The sequence below is a fragment of the Myotis nattereri genome, assembly GCF_964212035.1.
Source record: "Myotis nattereri genome assembly, chromosome: 9".
NCBI lineage: Eukaryota > Metazoa > Chordata > Mammalia > Chiroptera > Vespertilionidae > Myotis > Myotis nattereri.
In genome coordinates, this window is record NC_138084.1 from 36,060,101 (window position 1) to 36,082,855 (window position 22,755).

Genomic DNA, 22,755 nt, shown 5'->3' on the forward strand with positions numbered 1-22,755 from the left:
AGATTATTAGGCTTACAGTTTTTTAAATTTCAAGTGTAAGGTCTTAATAGTTTGGCTATTTGTGGAAAGGTTGATAAACTTACAAAAAGACACTTAACCTTATTAATCAAGAAAATGCTAACTACGGTGAGAGTTTTAAATCTATCAAACTGCAAATTTTAGACTGACAAATATACAAAATAATGTTGGCACAGATATGAGAGATAGGCTCTCTCATGTGCTATTTTATGGAAGCTGCTTCCTGCATGCCCCACACTGGGGATCGAGCCCGAAACCCAGACATATGCCCTGACTGGGAATTGAACAATGACTTCCTGGTTCATAGGTCAACACTCAACTACTGATTCACACTGGTCAGGCTAGAACTTGAATTCTTGATATAAATATAATTTCTGCCCTCCACCCACTGGTACAGGCTTTGCCAGGCACAATTTAACACATATTCTTTACAGCTTAAAATTTAAGCCAATGTTTCTACATAAGGAATCTAACCCACAGAAGTATACCCACAGATTCACGAAGATATATACACAGGATTTTTATTGTAGCATTGTTTCTACAAGGAAGATTTCTTCAAGGCATACAGATAAGGGCTAAACATACTGCAGAATAATTTATAAAATATGTATATCAAATAATTATATACATGTGCATGTGTACATTATATATAGATATGTACATATATGTATATACAAAAAGCATTAACTGTGATTACCTTTGGTGAGTGAGGGAATGGGAGGGATGGAAGGAGATAAAATGAGATCATACTTATTTTTTTGTTCAATTCAGCACATAAACATTATATTAAGAATAATTTCTTGTGAAATGTTTGTAACTACAATTTTTTAAAAGAATATATGCTTCTTGGGAGGCACTCAAAGCTTCTCAGAGAAATGATACTGCATAAATCCAAGACACTGGTATTACCATTGTTGTTACTATGAGCATCCTCACCCTTCACAACTATAACACCGATATGCCTTTCATCAGAGAAATTTAAACAAGATTTACAAATAGAGGCTCAATTATTCACAGAACACGCCTTTGAAGCAAGGCTATAATTCCAAAATACAGACATAATAAATGACTTGCCCAGATTTTCAAACAAGTCAGGAAATGATCCAGGGCCAGGATTCCACTCTTGTACAAATAAATGTGTACGTACTGGCTCTCAGCACAGCACCATAAATAACCCTATCCCTGGCATTTCAGTCTCTCCCCAAGTAATTGAGTGTTTAAATGATGTGCAAACCTTCACTGTGGCTTTAAAACTTGTCTATGTCTGGCATTCTTTTTAAAGGAATAGCTTTTAAAAGTTTAACATTAACCTTCCTAAGAAAGTCAGAGAATAATACTCGTTTTCACCTTCTATAAAAGGACAACCCTAAAAGAATATTGTGCTTTTCGAAATAATAGTTCTGATCATACTATTTAGCCTAAGATCATTAACTTAGTAGGAGTATTCTAAAATGCATTATCCTAATTATGAAAACTTCCTAAAGAAAAGACACAGATCAACTTCCCTACCCTCAGCTTCCTTATTTGTAAAATAACAGGGAGGTATTCTTATTCCCTGCTTAACGAATTGAATTGTCTTGAGGCTCAAATAAAAGATTGAAGGTGTTCTATAAAGTCTGAAGTTCCAAGTAAAATATTATGTATGTATGAAGCCTGAATTCTTTTTTAAAAATATATTTTTATTGATTTCAGAGAGGAAGAGAGAGATAGAACTTCAATGATGAGAGACAATCACTGATCAGTTACCTCCTGCATGCCCTCCACTGCAGATCAAACCAGCACCCCAGGCATATGCCCTGACTGGAATCAAACTGTGACCTCCTGGTTCATAGGTCAATGCTCAACCACTGGGCCACACTGGCCGGGCTGGAACCTGAATTCTTTATACAAGTATAATCCCTGCCTCCCACCCATCCCAATGTGAGAAAACATCTGATTTGCCAAATTCAAGGCCTCTCAATTAGGAGCCTTTTTTTTTTTTCCTAGACCAACAGGTCTCAACTGCAGTGTCTAGAAAAGGAGTGTGTGGCATTTATTTATGTAATATGTCACAATTTAAAGTGACAGTGTCTTAGGCCTTTTATAAAGAGGACTAGAGGCCCAGTGCACGAAATTCATACACTCAGTGGGGGTGTCCCTCAGCCTGGCCTGCACACTCTCTCAGTCTGGGAGCCCTCAGGGGACGTCCGACTGACGGCTTAGGCCCACTCCCCACCTGCTCCTTGTGGGGAGCGGACCTAAGCCGGCAGTCAGACATCCTTAGCACTGCCACAGAGGCAGGAGAGGCTTCTGCCACCACTGCTGTGCTGGCCAGCCATGAGCCCAGCTTCTGGCTGAGCAGTGCTCCCCCTGTAGGAGCGCACTGGCCACCAGGGGGCAGCTCCTGCTTGAGCATCTGCCGCCTGGTGGTCAGTGCACATTATAGCAACTGGTCATTCAGCCATTTGGTCACTTTGCATATTAGCCTTTTTTTATATAGTACTATGCTAGAATGTTACACAGTGCAATGGCTGCCACAGTCCTTTTCTGAGTGGACTGCCCTATTCTTCAGCTTCTGCTTCTCACATAATCTTTCCTTAGCCACAGCCAGAGCTGAATTAAAAGGTGGGTAATTGGGCAGTTGACCAAATCATTAATCTGTAGAAACTATAGGGCACTAAAATATCACTCAAATAATTAGTAACTATAGAAACAATTAAGGTTTCCACAGGCAAATTCTTACACAGTTGGGAGAATATAAATTTGCCCCTGCTTGAAATACTGTACAGCAAAGTAGAAACTAAAAACAATATTATTAATCTAACAGCTATTAGATACCTATTACATACCAGTCCCTATAGCACGTGCTTTACCTATATGATTCCATTTAAACCAAGATATTATTGTATATTATTATTTTCAAACCTATTTTTCTGATGAGGAGGTTGAGATGTGCCCAAGACTGCACAAGAAGCAAACGATAGAGGTGCAATTTGAAACCAATCTTCCTCCAGGATCTGTACTCACTATACCTCACAGCCCTCCCCAAGTCTAGCTAAGCCTGGCATAGGTTTTTGTGTCTTGCATTTATATAGGAACAATTAGACAAAATTCATCAGGCAGGCTAAATCTGAAACCAAATAATTCATGGATAGTGCTGTTGGCCAGAATTCAGTGATCCATTTTAAAATACAAATTTCAAACCTTTCAATGAGTTTTCAAATAATGTGCCTGATTCAGAAAAATTGCAAAAGAAAAGTGAAAAGAGAATAGAAACTATAAAAAAGTGAAATATATTGCCAAAATTTTTCAAAATATTGACACTGCTTAGGCATCTGTCTATAATATTAATTGAAAGTAAAGTTTTTCATTGTCTCATCAAATAATTGTTGAACGAAAATGTAAAGAACATTTTTGAAAGTGCAGCAGTGAAAACTCAATTGTAAATAACAGATTTAACTCTAGCTAATTTAAACAGAAAGGTTTTACAAGGAGGAATTAGGAATTTATAAAATCACTAGAAGGGTTAGTGGAACAGAGTTGATGCTGCACTTCCAGGAACAACTTCCAGACAATACTGTAGAACTGATTCAACATGGGTACCATGCTTATCACACTTATGGAGCTGGGGAATTAGGAAGCCATCTCCATAGCTACTGACTCTGCCATAATCTGAATCATTAAACTAGAGGCCCTGTTCCCTGTCTTTCATCACCATGAAATTTAGAGACTGAAAAATGCTGGGACCTCCGCTCAAGCTGTCTCAGAAAAACCAACATCTGCCAACAGAAATGACAAAAATACAGTGTCTACCTCAGAATGCTCACTTTTACCTTCCATATCTCACTAAGGTACATCTGTTTTATAGAAACTAGGCTTCATGAATACAAGCTAAAGGGGCTTCTAGGAAATGTAGTCTTTAGGTTTCCAGACTCAAGCAATAAAACTTGAGTATATCAATCTATGATGTCAGCTACATCAGACACCAAATTATTAGAGCCAGCCCAGAGCACCACCCATCTGGTTCCACCCTGGGACATAAAGACAGCCCACCCAAATGTTGGCCAGTGGTAGCTGACCTACTGAAAAAACATTTCTTGGAGCCAGATTTCTCTCAGGATTTTGGGATTGGGACACTGGAATTGAGTCAATAGACAGAGGGCTTTTTAGATTTTAGGTTAAGTAGATTTGAGTTGGAATGATGACCGGTTGTGTGTGAACAAATAGCATTATACACATATTCGTTGAGAAATATGAAGGTAAATACCAAAAGAAATGACATATGTTAAAATTTTTAAGAAGGGGCCAAGGAATTTCTTTTGTTGTTTATAATCATTTTGCTATTTGAACTTTTTAACTTTATGCTGGTATTGTTAGGATTAAAAATTAAATTAATAATTAAACAACCAAATGAATGCCCCAAACTTGGGCCTTTAAGCCAGAACAACTAACTTACACATCACAGCACCACTAGCTGACGGGAGGGAGCTCCAGACGATCTAGTCCTTACTTGCCTCACTTCCCACCTAGCACCTCCACTGTTTTAAAGTTGGGGAGAGGGGGAATTTTACATCCAAACCAGTCTCTGAGAACTTTGAATGCCAAGCCAAGGAGTTGATCACTCCAGCAATGGGGATAGCTGTAAGTAAAGGAATAACTTTAATGTAAGCAGAATGCTTGCTTAACTGTGTACAAGATAAATTTAAAAGAGATTGACGGCAGCCAGGAGATTGGTTAGAAGATTAAAAATAGGATCCTGAACTAAGTTGATGACAATGGAATTGGAGAGAAAAGGTTGGACAAAGAGATACAACAATGGAGTAAATTTAGTATCTTCCAATTTTCCAGAACCCTTTCTTTTAGGGACTACCCCCTTGCCCAGTCCATGAGATTTTGGTGGTGAATTAGGATAAACTCATGTTCTCAAAACTAAAGAAGATACATGTCCCAGAGTGGCCAGTGTCCTTCCATGGACAGTGTTTTGATTCACAGACATAACACAAAGTGAATCAAGACCTTTCTGGAAACCTTTCTCCCAATGCTACTGGGGAAGATGCTCTCCTTCCCCATAAATTTTGAGATGCCAGAGTTCATCATGCTGCCATGCAGAGAGGTCCTATCAAAACAGAGTCACACAGAGCTCTGATAACAGCGTTTGAACCACTGAAGCCCTCCAAACCTGTACAGATCAATTTTTTGGTAATGTCAGCCAAAAAGTTAATTTTCTTGCTTATGGATTGGATTTCTGTCATTTGCAACAGAAAGAGGGTTTATTAATAAAGTCAAAGATGGCTTAATTTACATATCAACAAAAATGTACAGTGTATCTACCAAATGAATAATTTAACATTCTGCTTACAATGAGAGATAAAAAGGAATTTTAAGGCATGCCGCATACACCTTGGGATTTATTCCAACTTTGTCACCAATTACCAATGTGACATCAGCATTGTGATAGCTCCGGGATTCATTCTTTTCTTCCTTTAAAGTGTGGGAACAGGGTAGACTGGTGTGGTTCAGTGGTTGAGCATCAACCTATGAACCAAAAGGTCATGGTTCGATTCCCGGCCAGGGCACATGCTTGGGTTGCAGGCTCGATCCACAGTAGGGGCATGCAGGAGACAGCCGATCAATGATTCTCCCTCACCATTGATGTTTCTATCTCTCTCTCCCTCTCCCTTCCTCTCTGAAATCAGTAAAAATATATGTATATTTTTAAAAGGGACTTTCTGCCCCGCTCAGGGGGCCTAGTGTGCACAGCAGATGGCTTCCAGCTGTTAGCTCACTTTTGGTCTGTCTCAGCTGCAGTCCTGTCCCTCCCAGGGCCCACAGATGCTAACCAGCAAAGGGAGGAGTATAAACGCTGGGTGGTAGTGGGACACTCTGACCTACAATACTAGGTCCAGAGTTCCCTGTCTCATCATCTGCTTCTGGCAAACCTAATTGCACCCCAAATGAACTCATGCAACCAACATGAACAGAATTATCATCTCAGACCTCTTACAACTAACTGAAGTTGCAAATGTGAAATATCAGTCAAAATTCTTGTCACTGCTTCCAGTGATGATTTTACCTGAATCCCAGGAAACAAACCAAGTTCCTTTTTTATTTTTTATTCAGGGATATTTTTATTTTATTTATTACTCTTTATTGTTGATAGTATTACATATGTCCCCTTTTCCCCCCATTCACCTCTCTCAGCCTGCTCCCACCCTCTACCCCAGACCTTCACCACACTATTATCTGTGTTCCTGGATTATGTATATATGCATACAAGTTCATTGGTTGATCTCTTCCCACCTGCCCACTCTCCCCTGCCTTCCCTCTGAGGTTTGACATTCTGTTCAGTGCTTCTATATTTTTGGATCTATTTTTGTTCATTAGATTCCACATATGAGTGAGATCATGTAATACTTATCCTTCTCGGGCTTATTTGCTTAGCATAATGCTCTCCCAGTCTTTCCATGCTGTTGCAAATGGTAAGAGTTCTTTCTTTTTTACAGCTGTGTAGTATTCCGTTGTTTAGATGTACCAGGTTTGTGTGTGTGTGTGTGTATTCATTCTTATTGATTTCGGAGAGAGGAAGGGAGAGGGAGAGAAATAGAAACATCAATGAAGAGAGAGAATCATTGACCAGCTGCCTCCTGCACATCCCCATTCTGTCAGGCATGTGCCTTTGACTAGAATCAAACCCGGGACCCTTCAGTCCGCAGGCTGACACTCTATCCACTGAGCCAAACCAGCTAGGGCTAGATGTACCAGTTTTTAATCCACTCATCTGCAGATGGGCACTTAGGCTGTTTCCAAATCTTAGCTATTGTAAATTGCGCTACTATGAACATAGGGGTACATATATTCTGTCAAGTTCCTTTTTAATGGCCTACCTGCTTAGCCAAAATATTATTGTTGCCTTATCCACAATAGTTTTCTACCTAAGTTTGTATGCACACACCCCACCCAGACACACATGGCTTGAAGTTTCCACAACCAGCACTGCAACTAATCTAGGTAGGTTCTATCACCAATTACCTTTGGAAACCTGAGCAAGTTATCTACCAATCTGTGCCCTATTTCCTTAACTGTAAAATAGGGATAATTATCTGATAGGGTTGTTGTGATGAGTAAATGAGCTATTACATTAAAATGTGTGTAGAACAGCCCTGGCCTGTGTGGCTCAGTTAGTTGGGTATTGTCCTGTGCACCAAAGGGTTGCCAGTTCAACCCAGGTCAGGCCACACGCCCCAGCTGCAGATTCCTGGTAGGGATCCTGCAGGAGGCAGCCAATTGATGCTTCCTTCTCACATTGATGTCTCTGTCTCTCTGTCTCTCTGTCTCTCTCTCTCTCTCTCTCTCTCTCTCTCTCAGTTGCAGATTCCTGGTAGGGATCCTGCAGGAGGCAGCCAATTGATGCTTCCTTCTCACATTGATGTCTCTCTCTCTCTCTCTCTCTCTCTCTCTCTTCCCCCCCCCCCCCCTTCCTCTCTGAATATACAAACATTTAGGACCAGCCTGGCCGGTATGGCTGTGGTTGAACTGGATCTATGAACCAGGTCACCCTTGGATTACAGTCAGGGCTCATGCCCAGGTTGTGAGCTTGACCCCCCTTGGGAGTCATGCAGAAGCAGCCCATCCGTGATTCTCTGACCTATGATTCTCTCTCATCATTGATATTTCTCTCCCTCTCCCTCTCCCTTCCTCTCTCTGAAATAAAAACATTTTTAAAAAATTTAGGAATGTTTGCTATTACCAATCCTAGGAAATCATCTATGCAGCAGTCCTGAAAATTGTGTTCAGTTAAGGGTTAAGCTTTTTCCCCCAATGCCTTTGATATGTATTTACATATCAAAGGGGCATTTTTAAGAAAAATAAAAACTGCCCTGGCTTTTGACTACCAGTTGGGTACTTGCTGCCATTGATTGGTGCAGTGCCTGAAAACATGATCCAATTTTCATTTAGCTATTTCTGCGGGGCCTCGAAAAGCTAAAATATTGCCAACATTGGGACCTATAGTTTAATGTACTAAAACAATCCTCCCCCAAGAAATGTAAGTATTTCAAAGTGCCGGTTTGAAAAACCGACTCCACGGATCTCACACAAAATGAAAATACACAACCCGCCGGCTTCTGCGATGTTGTTTTTAACGAGAGAGGGAGTGGGGCTGCGGTTAAAAACCCGAACGCTGGGGCCAGCAACCAGTGCCCGAGACTGGCCGGTGGGTGCGGGCGGCGGGCGCTCCTGGGGGAGGGGTGCCGCTGGCGAGAGATGCCAGGACAGCGAGCGACTCTCATCTTTCCCGTGGGCACCGCGGGGACGCCGCTGCCCCTGCCCGCTCCTACGGGCGCCTCTCCAGCCCCACTGGGGTCACCACGCAAGAGCTCCGGTGGGAGGAGCGCCCCGAAGGCTCAGCTCTCGGCCGGGGCAGCTGGGGCCCCAGACACGCCAGCATCGGGGAGGCGCGGAGGCGGGGGGAGGCGGGGGAGGCAAAGGGCGTTTCCGACCCAGACTCCAGTGGGAAAATCAGAACAAGAGGAGGTGGTTGCGCAACTGGAGCCGGGGTGCGGCTCGGAGAACAAAGAGGCCGTGGTCGCCCAGAGGCGCTCCGCTCCTCCGCGCGCACCTCGCGGTCCCGCGAACGCTCTCCGGTCCCCGCCGCCCGGGCGGGGCGCCAGAGCTAAGAGCCGGAGGATTCTCGAATCCCGCCGGGCCCTGCAGGACCACAGGCTCCATGGGGCAGCACCAGGCGTCCGCGTGCTAAACGAGCGTCCGGGCTGACTCGGGCCCTGGAAGTTTGAAAACCACCGGCCCACGCCTGACAGCGCCTCGACCTCACGGCGCCAACGCGCCCAGCTCCACGGTGGCCGCTTGGCCACGCCCACCGCGCCGGGTCCTTTCCCTTAGTCCCGCCCCACTGCTCAGCGCGAATTGGTGGCGAGGAGCAACGGTGGCGCTGATTGGCTGGCGAAGGAGTCGCTCGTGGAGACCGTGATTCGAGGCGCTCCAGGGTGCTAAATTTATCTTCTGAAGAGCGACCGCGCCAGCCGCGAGCCGGATCTCTGTGGAGGTGGCCTAGGCGGTGTCCCTGAACTGAGAGCATCACCCTGCCCCCGAGTCCTTCTCCCCGGCTTTATTTTTCATTTCCCCCCTCTCGCCTCCTCCCCCCCAGTCCGCGACGGCTGGCTCTTGACCCTGTCCAGGCCTTGGTGAAGGTGAGGACCCGCGCGGCCGCGGCGGCTGGTGGTGCGCTCTGAAATGGCCGCCGCCTGGAGCTGTCTGTCCAAAATGGCGGCCGCGGGCTCGCTGGGACGGCGGCGCTGCCCTGCAGCCTGGCCGCACTAGACCATGCGCTCCATCTCCGACGGAGGCGAAGTAGAAAGCTAGTGTGGGGTGCTCAGACGCGTACATGTGGTGGTTAGCCGAGGCGGCCGTCCGGGGACGCGAGAGGAGATTTGTGTCGGCGAGGGTGGGCCCCGACCGGAAGCGAGCCCAGGTGTGGCGGTCGGGGAGCATCGCACGCCGGAGACGGGGAAGAGCTGAGGGTTGGCTGCCCCCGGCCACACTTCGAGGTGACCGTTGCTGAAAGCATTTCGGTGCTGGAAGGGGTGCCCGTCCCCAGCGCCTGCCTAGGCTTTCTGAGTGGACTGCACGCCTGCCGAGCCCCCTCGTCCCTGAGGGTATTGTCCAAACCCAGAGGGTGGAGGTGAAGGGATTGTGCTACCTTTCAGCTTAGCCGGAAGAAACAAGAACAGTGAGGGAGCCGCCCTTTTCAGGGGGTGGAATAGAAACTTTGCTCTCTAGGGAGTCCAGACTTCGTCCTCGAGAGGTGGGGGGACGCACCTCTGAGGGGGGGCTGAGGTCCTCTTTCCTGAAGACGGGCGTCCCACCCCGCTGTGCCCTCTGGCAGCGGAAGGGAAGAGAGGGATCCTAATCTTTTAGCTCCACCAGCAGCTCCGCGAAGCTCTCTGTTGCTCAATCCAAAGACAGACTATGGGAAGGAAATCTGCTCTTTTTGCTCCCAAATAATGGAGAAGTGGGGCTTTCTGCTGCTGCCAGTTTTGAGATCCTCGACTTTCTGACAGTTGTAACCCATTCCTCCCTGCACCCTCCAACTTCTGGTAGCAGATATTTTGGTGCTTAGAAAATTGAGGTTATTCAGGGACACACATGCAGGTTCTGCACTCACACTTTTTGGGTTCTGTAAGTTCTTCACTTAAAAGGTGACTTCTCTGTGTCTGTTCATCACCAAAGTGGCGTTATTGATAGTCCCTGACTCTCAGGTTTGTCGTAAGGATTGGATGAGTTCTATAAGGGATTCAGCAATTACTGGCACAGTGTAAACAGTGATCACTCAGTATGCATCAGTAACCTTGGAGATTGGTTAATGAGGGGACAAATGGTTATAGCAAAAAGGCGTATTTCATGTAACACTTCCATGTATCGGCTGCTTCCATTTTAGATGACTCTTAGTGCTTAGTTTTAGAGACAATTAAAGTGTGGCTGTACTTTTAAAAGTTAGGTTTAGTTTTTGAACGTTTCAATGAAGTCACTGGATGGAAGAGCATCTCAAAACAAATTACCAGGGTATTAGCTAGGACAAAAATATTAGCATATTTATTATAGGCATCTTATGTTTCAGTCCAAGGTCTGCATTGCATGAAGAATCATTTGCACTGCCAGGATCTAAAATAAATTGTAATGGATGGTCAGCCTAGAGGTATGTAGTTAGTGCTGCCTTTACTGTCTCTAATTTTAATTTTTCTCATTCTAGGCTATTGGTTACTCCCCTTCCATCCCACCCCTTAATTTTATTCTTTTGAAGAGTCTACATTTCAAGCTGCCAAGGTGGAGAATGTGATTCCAGAAGGGGAGTACTCCTCATTTCAGGTATCTTACCCTCTAGCTATTAATAGGAAAACCATTTTGATTCAGGATCCCAGGATCTAACGTGAGAATACAAAGGTTACTCTGTAGCCAAGTCAAAATGTAAATCAAAAGTAGCTGTATTTGGATTGACACTAAATTCTTGTATCTTATGAAGCTAGTAGTATTCTTTAGAGGTCGTAAAATTTGTGTTACCCTTGCTTTTAATTATGCTTTAAAATATATATATGAGGAATAAACCTATTAAAATTACAGTTTATGTTTTTAGGTCTTGGTTAAGTTTTCATCTATAGTATAACAAGATGCAGAGTAATCAGTAAATAATACATTATTTTGAATGAATCAGTTTGTAAATACTTATGTAATTTTCAGTTCAGAGAAATAGTAGCTAACTTTTGGTCTACAGTTTATTTTTCAATTTCAACACACAGTATTTAGGATATAGCAGAATTCCATGTCTTGCAAAACTTGAACTGTTTGTGTGTTTTTAATACAGCTTAATAGTTATTGGCCCTGAAAGGAGCCTTCAGATATATAATAGTATCAACAATGAATGTATCTAATGGCAACAGGCATCAGAAAGCTAAAAGAGATTCCAAGGTACCATGAAAAGGGGTTGGTAAATTATGCCCTATGCTGTTTTTGTAAGTAGAGATTTATTGAAATACAACTGTGCCCATTTTTTACATATTGTGTATAGCTGCTGCCATGCTACAACTACAGAATTGAGGGGTTGCAACAGAGTTTATATGGCTCATAAGTAAAAAAATATTGATTATATTGCCCTTTACAGAAAAAGTTTGCCAACCCTTGCCATGGGACCTATTCTTCAAGTTCCTTTAAAAACATGCTTATCAATTCTATTATTTCTTAACCCAGTAGTTCCCAAATTGTGTTTTATAGAATATTCTCTTGTTAATAAGTGTTCTGAGAAAAAAGGTCAATGCTAACAATAGGTTTTTTTAATAGTTTATCTTAAGATATAAGTTTAAGACTACTAAACTCATTTCTATAGCTTTTATTTTTATGTGATAATCTACCTTTAAGAAAAGGTGTGCCATACCTGAGAGCACCAGGAAATCGCATGAGAGATCACCTGATAGACGAACGTGTGATGCTCCATCTGCGCATTGATGCATAGGCAGCATTTACAAATTAACTGATGTGTTGCTATATATCATCTCTTTGATGATTGCTCATCTTCTATGTATCCTGTCTTATAATTTCAACAAATTTGTGATACTCAATGTTTATTCTAAACTAACCATGTTTTGTACCACAAATACATTGCCTATGGATCTATTGCCGAAACAAGGAAGTCTTAAACAAGAAGTAGAATCATTTTATCAAATTGTGTCTGAATCAAATGATCAAAAAGTTGGAATATTACAAAGTGAAGATGAACAGTTGCAGCCATCAGTTTCTAAAAAATCAGAAGATGAGCTTTCCAGGGTTCAATTTATGTCCAATTCCAACAAAATAACATTTAGTAAGAAACCAAAAAGAAGAAAATATGATGAAAGTTATTTGTCTTTTGGATTTACTTACTTTGGAAATAGAGATGCACCTCATGCTCAGTGTGTGTTATGTAAGAAAATTTTATCAAATAGCTCTTTGGCCCCTAGTAAGCTTCGAAGACATTTGGAAACAAAGCATGCTGCATTTAAAGACAAAGACATAAGCTTTTTCAAGCAACATCTTGATTCACCTGAAAATAACAAACCCCCACCACCTAAAATTGTCAATACAGATAATGAAAGTGCTACAGAGGCATCGTACAATGTAAGTTACCATATAGCCCTGAGTGGAGAGGCTCATACTGTTGGAGAATTGCTTATCAAACCTTGTGCAAAAGATGTCGTGATGCGGATGTTTGATGAACAATACAGTAAAAAAATAGATGCAGTGCAACTATCAAACAGTACTATTGCACGCCGAATTAAGGATCTAGCTGCTGACATTGAAGAAGAGCTTGTTTGTAGACTGAAAATTTGTGATGGGTTTTCGCTGCAGCTAGATGAATCAGCTGATGTTTCAGGACTTGCTGTGCTACTTGTGTTTGTTCGTTACCGGTTTAATAAGTCTATTGAGGAAGACCTACTGTTATGTGAATCTCTGCAAAGTAATGCTACTGGTAAAGAAATTTTCAACTGCATCAACAGTTTCATGCAGAAACATGAAATTGAATGGGAAAAATGTGTTGATATTTGTAGTGATGCTTCTAGGGCAATGGACGGGAAAATTGCTGAGGCTGTCGCCTTGATAAAGTACGTGGCTCCAGAAAGTACCAGTAGTCACTGCCTATTATATAGACATGCACTAGCAGTTAAAATAATGCCTACATCTCTAAAAAATGTGCTAGATCAGGCAGTACAAATCATCAATTATGTTAAAGCTCGACCACATCAATCCAGACTACTAAAAATTTTATGTGAAGAAATGGGTGCCCAGCACACAGCACTTCTTCTAAATACAGAGGTGAGGTGGCTTTCCCGAGGTAAAGTTCTTGTAAGACTTTTTGAACTTCGTCGTGAACTATTGGTTTTCATGGATTCTGCTTTTCAACTGTCTGATTGTTTAACAAATTTATCTTGGCTCCTAAGACTTGCATATCTTGCAGATATTTTTACTAAATTAAATGAGGTTAATCTGTCAATGCAAGGAAAAAATGTGACAGTGTTTACAGTATTTGATAAAATGTCATCATTGTTAAGAAAATTGGCATTTTGGGCCTCATCTGTAGAAGAAGAAAACTTTGATTGTTTTCCTACACTAAGTGACTTTTTGACTGAAATTAATTCTACAGTTGATAAAGATATTTGCAGTGCCATTGTGCAGCACCTACGGGGTTTGCGCTCTACTCTGTTAAAATATTTTCCTGTAACAAACGACAATAATGCTTGGGTTAGAAATCCATTTACAGTATCTGTGAAACCAGCCTCATTAGTAGCACGGGACTATGAGAGCCTGATTGATTTAACATCTGATTCTCAAGTGAAACAAAATTTCAGTGAACTTTCCCTAAATGATTTTTGGAGTAGCCTAATTCAAGAGTACCCAAGTATTGCAACGCGTGCAGTTCGTGTACTTCTTCCTTTTGCTACAATGCACCTGTGTGAAACAGGATTTTCATATTATGCTGCAACAAAAACGAAATATCGGAAAAGGCTTGATGCTGCACCTCACATGCGGATCCGACTTAGCAACATTACACCTAATATTAAGCGGATATGTGATAAAAAGACACAAAAACACTGTTCTCATTAAAATTGAAGGGTTTTGCATGTCTCATGATAACCAAATATAAGATGAAAATAAAAGATGATTTACTTTATATCTGGCATTTTGGGATTTTAAATAAAATTATTCAAGTGTTTTATATTGCTTAGATTTTAAGAAAATGAAAAGAATCAAAAATTTAAATATGTATTATCAGTATTTCTTCTTCACATAATTTCAAAGGGTCTCATGGTCATTATCTTGACTCACAAGATAAAGTCCCAATTCCTTAGCATAACATACCTCTTTAGAATCTAATCCTTACTAATCTTTCAAGCCATGTCTATCCTGCAACCCACCAGTCTTGTGGAATTTCTTGCCATTCCGTAAGCATCACACTGCTTCATGCTGTCAGGTCTCAAAAAACTATTCCTTCCCCTTCTTGCTTCCTGACTAATTCCTATTTGCTTTTCAGCACTATAACTTAATTTATCTTAGGTACTCTCATTCTCTACCTTTCTATTTTGGCCTTATTTTTTGTGTCTGTCTCAACTGTGGCAGTTTGGTAGTCTCATGTTTCCCAGTTGGACTGAGCTCCTATAGGGTCTTATCCAGCTCTGTGTCTTCATTATTGGCAAAAGGACTTACTGAAGTGATGCTCAATAAAGGAAAGAACGTTGAAGGTGAACAACAATAAATGGAATAGGGTGTGGTGGATTATATGTGTATATTCTGCATATTTACAGAATGCTACCCTTTGTGATTTTTAGCTCAATTTTTCTGTTACCTAGAATTCAGTATGGCTGTTAGGCAAAAGTCACTAAGAATGTCATGGCTCTGGTTTAAGCTGGACTATTGGGGAAGATGGGAGGAAGTATGAAGAATATTTTCAGGTCTTGTTTCTTAGTTCCTATGTACATTATTGCAAATTCCATACACTGTAATCTAAATTAATGAGACTTTACTTGAAGATGATGAGACTCTAAACCTATCAATTTATTCTTAGAATACTATGAAAAATTTCTGACATTCCTGTCTCTAGGCTTCTCTTCCCATATCACACCACACAACACAGATCACCAACTCAAGACCTACTATAATCAAGAGCTACTGCAGATAGCCATTATTTATTTAATCTCACTTATTCATACCTGTCTCCCATTTTGGGAAGTAGGAGTACCTTCCCTCACTACAGCAGGATGTGGTAGAATCAATAGACCTAGGTACCTGCTCCACTGTTCAACTAGCTACTTAACACTGGGCAATTGAGCCTTCCTGAACCCCAGTTATCTCATCTGTAAGATAATTATGCCTTCTCTGAAGGGTTATTCAGATTAAATGAGAATGCGTAAAAAAACTTCTAACAGGGTGAGTAGGAATAGATATGCAGCATATATTATTCCCTGCATATCCAACTATGTCTCAGTTAAACTTCACTCCACACTCACACTTCCAGTCTTGAGTTTTTATTCTCTATGCAAAAAGCCCTCCAGGCGACAGGACCCGAGTTCATTTGAGGCAGCAAGATTAAGCATCTCTAGCCCATGCTTTTCCCCCTTTGTCACATTATTAAGCAGCTATTTATATGTCAGGTATCTTACTAGATGTTTGTATGTTATCTATGATCTTTACAACAATCCTAAAGGATTAGGCAATTTTTAAATTTGGCCATGGTCACAATAAATGCCAGAACTTAGTTTTAAATGGATCTTTTCCAAAGACTCTTTTTGCAGTTACTGCCTTTCAAATTTTTCTAATAGCATCAAATGGTGACTTGGAAGTATAGCTAAAACATCCTACTAAAATCTGAACATTTCTTTGAAATTTTGTGTTACTTTTTCTAGATTCATCCAAAATTAGCTATTTTAAAGTATTACTGCTTATTTCAAATGTACATATGTAAAAAACAGGGATTACATTGCTATCAAGTAAAATTAATTTTCCGAAAAGATTCATAACACATGCAGTACTTTTTGTCAGCTAATCCCAGAATTAAATCTACCCTAGTTTGAGAAGCATGTATAATACCATAATGTCTACATCTGATGGATAGGTACCTCAAATCTGGTAACTAGACCCCTTGATTATGTCATCTGTCCAGGATGTCAGCCTCTTAAGAAATAAGACCTCTTGTGCTTTACAGTTTTCCCCCTAACCTCTTCTGAGAGTCTAGATTCCTGCATTTAAACTTGTCTATTGACTGGGACCCTATCTGCTACTAAATCTCTTCAGTCCCAGCCCTCCCCAACTTGGTTCTTGATGCCAACTGCTCACCTGTTTTCTAAGAATACTAGAGGTCCAATGCATGAAATTCATGCAAGGAGCTTGGCCCTTGTAGCCACGGCAGCTTGCCTCGGCCCTCGCAGCCCTGGCTTCCTCCAGTAGGTCATCTGGCTGTCCAGTCTAATGAGCATATTATGCTTTTATTATAGATTCAAAATAATATTTTCATGTGTCTTCGAATGACAGTTACCCTTCCTGCCTGTTCATGAAATAGTAAAATTCCCCTAATGTGTTCAACCCAAAAGGATTTTCCCACTTTTAATCCCTATATGTCTAGTAATAGAAATTGTCTTGATTTCTCAATTAGGGTTATTTCCTATGTCAGTTTTGTGCTATTACCATACATATGTAAATATACAAATTATACTCTCATAGCTAAGACTTATTTTGAATCATTTACAGAACTTAGCAAATTTTTAATACAAAAAGTGCTCAGTGAATTGAATTCCCTAGCTTAAAGGGTGAAGTATTAATGTGAAATACAGTTCATACTATAACATGAAAATTAGCTTTAAAGTCCTTAGCCTCACTAAAACAGATAAGGCAGTAACTATTTGCCTTTCAAAGATTTCAAAAACATTTCTTTAATAAGCCCCCATGTTGCTTTAAAAAATGCAGTTTAACTCCCCAAAATATAATTCACCTACAATTATTTATTTTTTATTTTTTATTGTCTAAAGTTTTACATGTCTCCTTTTTCTCCAATTGACTCCCCCCACCCAAGCCTGGTTTTGTTTTTTTTTTGTTGTTAATCCTCACCTAAGGATACTTTTCCATTAATTTTTAGAGAGAGGGAAAGACAGAAACTTACTGATTGGTTACCTCATGCACAAGTCCTGAGCAAAACTGGCTAGGGCCACCTACAATTCTTGAAAAACATCATCTATGTGCATCTGAAATTTAGCATGTTTGTTATTTACTTTATCTTTTGAAGTTGTTGTAACTGCACTGTTAATTAGTACAGTGGAAAGAATTCTAAGCAGGTATCAAGAGACTTGTGTTCTGCAGCTAATTAGCTGCCTTAGATAAGTTCATCCTCTCTAGAACTTAGTTTCTTCATTTATTAAATGAAAGGGGTTGAACAACAATAGAATGAGCCCTAAAGTTCTTGTCAAATAAGATCAAAATTTAAACCTAAACAAAGGCTAGCGCAATGGTATGATGTGCTCAGTTACTTAAAATACATGGTTGTTTTCTAGGAAGCCAACCTTTTTTAAAAATAGTTTTACTGACTTCAGAGAGAGAGAACCATCAATGATGAAAGAATCATTTACCAGCTGCCTCCTGCATGCCCCACACTGGGGATCGAGCCTGCAATCTGAGCATGTGCCCTGACTGGGAATCGAACTGTGATGTCCTGGTTCATAGGTCAATGCTCAACCATGCCGGCCAGGAGGAAACCAAGCTTTTTCAATGACTCTTTACCATAATATTTTCCACCAACCAAATAATAAGATGTATAAATTGCCTCATCATGAATATTTACTAGATAGAAGGACATACTTTTTCAGAAGGGAGATGCACTTTGAAATTTAGAAAGCATTGGAAAACTAAAATATCTGTGATTATGACTATATTGAAACCCAGTGTATATTAAATAATAACTAAAGTGTCAGGCAGGCTGCAGTGGAAATTGCTATGTCCCCAGCATCTCTTTTCCTCTCCCAAATAATACCCTCATTTTCTTTCAAGTGTCCATTCTTCCCCTATATAATCCATGTATGTAAGCAAAAGCTAACCCCACTCCAGCTTGGGGAATTTTTTCTTAAGCTAGTAGCTTTCAATTTTTTGTTTCTCCAGTTCGCATTAAGAAACAGATTTTTACATTATAATCTAGGTGTGTATAGTATATGTATGAACACCAAAGTCAGAAAACAGTACTAACCCTTCATATGTGCAATGCAATCTCTCATCTACTTTTTTATAATAGGACCCAAAGATTAAATTTATGATCCATTCTTGGGTTATGTGATCCACCACCATTTGAAAAACACTGGTGAATGTAATGCCATTGCCCTTAACAAAAATTGTTCAGGAACTTGGATCTAAGCCTATTAAGACATAGTATTACTCTAGCCACAGGAATTGGTCCAGGAATAGTATGTGACCCAATACAGGCTAATGAAAAGCAAGGGCAGTATTATAGGGGCTTTGAGAAAAGATGTGTCCTCCCTCTTTAGGAAGAAATAAATGTCGGGTGTCCTTTAAAGGCCTGGAATTGCTACAGCTGTCTAGCTACCAGCATGGGTATAAAGCCAACATATAGAAGAGGACAGAGCCAAAAAATTAGTGAGAAATGAAACCAGAGCTCTGATTGAACCACACTTGATCACTGTTCTGCCTTTAATTTTTTTTTGTTACCTAGGGCAGTAACTGCCTTTTATGTTTAAGACACATTCTATTGGGTTTTCTATTACCATACGCAAAATCATCTAATATAGTGGTCTAAAATGAAAGCAGTATAAAACTAGGATGTATTAGTAAACTTAGCTGCAGTGGTAAGTGCCATCCCAAACTAAGATGATCTGATTTTTGGTTATTCAGCCATCTACCACAGTGTTATCAGTCAAAACTCTGTCACTGGTAATACCTTACAGACCAGAAGCCAAATCACCACATGCTTTGACATTAGATATCAAATGCCATTTATTTCTCTTAGTGAAACAACTTGATAATATATGGATTTTACTTAGTAGCTTGGGCTGGATTCGTTATGAATCGGTTATATAATTCAAATTAGAAATTAACCTTGAGCCTAGCTAGCTTGGCTCAGTGGTTGAGTATTGACCTATTCATGGTTTTATTTCTGGTCATAACACATGCCCAGGTCGCAGGCTCAATCCCCAGTGTGGAGCATGAAGGAGGGAGTCGATCAATGATTCTCTCTCATTGATGTTTCTATCTCACTCTTTCTCTCCCTTCTCCTCTGAAATCAATAAAAATTTATTTTTTTAAAAAAAAATTAAGTTTGAAAGCAAATCTTTTCATTTTCCTTTAATTTGTAAAAGACCCTGGTGATAAATATGATGGAATTTTTAAAGGTTTAATAAATCACATGCTTTGTGGGAGAAATAATCAGTCAGAAATAGTTTGGGTAGTCCTCTATCTTAAAAGTTGCTTTCTATCAAAGAGGTAAATGAGTTCCCTAAAGGATTATTTTAACTTCTCAGAATCTCACTTAGGAGTTAGCATTGACTTTCTTTACAAATACCTTTGAGCAAAATAAACCATTCCCCAAACAATCTGTGACTTCAGGTTTCAGGTGGTGATCTAAATGCTTACATTTGACCTTACCTTCCTAAAATTCTGTTGACATGCTGAAAGAAATACCAAATTTAGATTAAATCCATAGCAGTACTACAAAACAAAAAGGAGTAAAGGTGTCATAACTCTCAAAGAATTTACATCCTAGTGGGAAAGACAAACTTAATTGCTATGTAGAAAATAAAACAGGTTAATGTCATTAATGAAGAGTGTTAACTGAGTTAACAAGAAAGTGACATTTGAGCTGAAGCCTGAGTGATAAGGAGCCAGTCAAATGAAGATTGGGGGAAGAATATTCCAGATGGAGAGAAGGCAAGGGCAGCCTGATGCAGAAAGAGCTTGGTTGTGTTTGAGGAATAGAAAGATTAAAACATTGTTAAGGAGGAAGGAACCAGATTACTTAGAGTATTAGAGGCTAACATAAGGAGTTTGGATTTTACTTCAAGTATGATGGGAATTGATTGTGTATCTTAAGCAGAAGAAGGGGTTGTGGGTTAGGTTATCATCACCTCCAGGGATATTTGTAAATGTGTGAGGGCATTGAGGGAAGAGCTATATTATAAGGGTGGTTTAGATCAATTCGTACAGACAGAATATCCATCCACATAGGACCCTTTCTTTTGAAGAACTCAAAGTTTTGATGATACTGGGGCCTTCATTACTTCTGAGGAGTCCCAGAACTTTAGAGACTCCACTTTGGAAAATGTACATATTAATTGAAAGCTGCTCCATCTACATTTTTAAGAGCAGGGAACATACATTGGACCTCTTTCATATGATAGAGCACCACGTTAGACTCCTTTTGGCACTGTTTTGTTGCACAAATTTGACAACCATTTAAATTTGGTAGAAAAAAAAAATCAACTTAGGAGCATGCAAAATTTAATGGCAGATATCTTTTGTCATAAGGAAATGTAGTACATTAATTAAACAAACGCCCATGATCTATAAAAATCCCAGATTTGGCTTTCAGTATGTTTTTATTGAGTAAAGGGATGAATGTTGAGTCTCCAAGCCTCTTCTAGTAGTCCTTCAAGTTGGCTGCCCCACCATGTTCTTTTTGCAGCCATAACTTTTCCCCATCCTTCCCCTGTCCCTCAAGAAAGAGAATCCCTTGATTCTTAGTGAGTGGGAAATTTCACTGTTGGAATTATTTTTTCACTTAATTTTTCAACTTCCTCCACCAGGTGATTTCAAGATTTCATGTAAAGAAGTAGCCGAAGCTCACTGCCCTAAATATATAAGGAGAACAGTGCTCTGAATACTACAACACTGGGTTGGCTTAGAATGATAAGGATTTTATTCCAAGGCGTTTCTCCATGCTACTAAAACAGTATCTTAAAAATCACTGTGGATGTCCATTTCCAGAGCACTTCATAGGTGTCAGTCAGTTAATTCTGCAGTAGGTTATATAACCATGTTACAGCTATGGAAGAATTAATTGCTTAACACTTAAGAGCTGCTTAGGGTTTAGAAAAGGACCTTGGAAATGCAAAGTGTTACTTTTGCTATTCTACATGTATGAATGAAGAGGTTAGACTTCTCTTATAATAAGTAAAATGTCATGGTATATTGTCAAAGCCTCACATGCTTTAGAGTTCTTAAAAGGCTCCCAGTTTCACTCAGCAACATTCATTCACCATTTTTTTCTCAACCAAGCACCTATTTCAAGAAGCACTTTAGAATACACCTATATCAACACCAATTCATTTTTCAAGTACCTGTCACAGCTTGTATTAAATAACCATACAGTAGGCTCCCACCCCCTTTTCCAAGGAGGATACATTTTAAGTACTCCAGAGGATACCTGGAATCCTATATGTAGCACCGAATCCTATATATACTGGGGGTTTTTTTCCTATACATACATACCTATCATACAGTTTAATTTATAAATTTGGCACAGCAAGAGGTTAACTAGTAAAGTAGAACAATTATAACATGCTGTAGGAAAAGTTAATTGTGCTCACTCAAAATACTGTCCTGTTCTCACCCTTATGATATGCAATGATGAAACGCATATGTGATGAGATGAAGTTAGGTAAATGACATAGGCATTGTGATGTAGCATTAGGCTATTATTGACCTTCTGATAAATCAGGAGGAAGATTATCTTCATGTGATCCTGGATCATGGAGCCATGGTGATGTTGATGGTTAGATGTCAAGAGCAGACGATGTTGATGGATAAATTTAATGTTTTCAGACCGTGGTTGACCATGGGTAACTGAAACTGCAGAAAGTGAAACCTCAGATAAGAGGGGATTACTGTGTTATAACATCAAAGCACCATAAATCTACCACACAGCTGTATCAGGAACTAAGTCACTACTGCTTTTCAGGAGGGCTTTGGAAACATTTTTTTTCTGACAGTTAAATGTATACAGTGGGGCCTTGACTTACGAGTTTAATTCGTTCCGAGACTGAGTTCGTTGAGCTCGTTAACTCAAATTACTCTGTCAACTCAATGCAAAAAATCAGCGGAGAGACAGCTGGTATCTTAAAAAACTCGTTAGTCGGGACACTCGTAAGTCAAGGCCCCACTGTATTTGTTCTATAGAACAAGCTATGCTCATGGCTTCAGTCAGATACAATATAGGGTTTAGTCTGTTGTGGGTTTGAAGTTCTAAGTCTTACTAATTTCACAGTAAGTTAACAACCAATTAGGTTCTCACAGTATTCCTGCAAGCATCAAATAAGTCCAGCACTCCTTAAATTGTGCAACAGCAATAAACTATACCTATTCTATTTTTGCTTAATTTTGTAGTCAAGATAAAAAGTAGACTTTCATCAACTAAACTTTATACCAGAATATGAGAAATGAATAGAGTTTATGAAACAAACGCCTGAAGTTCAAGACACAAACCCTGTTATGAAAATCAATGAAGAATTGTTTGGAGTATATATGGAGCATTTATCTAGTAGCCAGTCAAATACTGAAACACATAACCATGCCTCTGCCTTTTATTATATCACTACTAGTGAAATTTACTTAAATTAGGACAAAGTTGATGATAAAGTAAACGTTGCATTTCCAAGTCAGATTAAAAACACAATCTAGAATAAACATAGGAAAAAAGTAATAAAATGTTTAAATTATTATATCCAATTTTAT

The 22,755-nt window shown here is 40.0% G+C and overlaps 1 protein-coding gene across 1 annotated transcript; it reads left to right on the forward strand.

Moving 5' to 3' along the window:
• The first annotated feature begins 8,996 nt into the window (after positions 1–8,996).
• Positions 8,997–14,251, forward strand: ZBED5 (zinc finger BED-type containing 5). Its single transcript, XM_081099082.1, has 3 exons — positions 8,997–9,203; positions 10,763–10,878; positions 11,923–14,251. The coding sequence occupies exon 3, from the start codon at positions 12,064–12,066 to the stop codon at positions 14,140–14,142; it is 2,079 nt and encodes a 692-aa protein (XP_080955208.1). The 5' UTR covers positions 8,997–9,203; positions 10,763–10,878; positions 11,923–12,063; the 3' UTR covers positions 14,143–14,251.
• Positions 14,252–22,755: the final 8,504 nt, after the last annotated feature.

What these genes read in the sequence shown, in the direction of transcription:
- ZBED5 (XM_081099082.1), top strand. Translation starts at nt 12,064, where the DNA reads ATGATTGCTCATCTTCTATGTATCCTGTCTTATAATTTCAACAAATTT.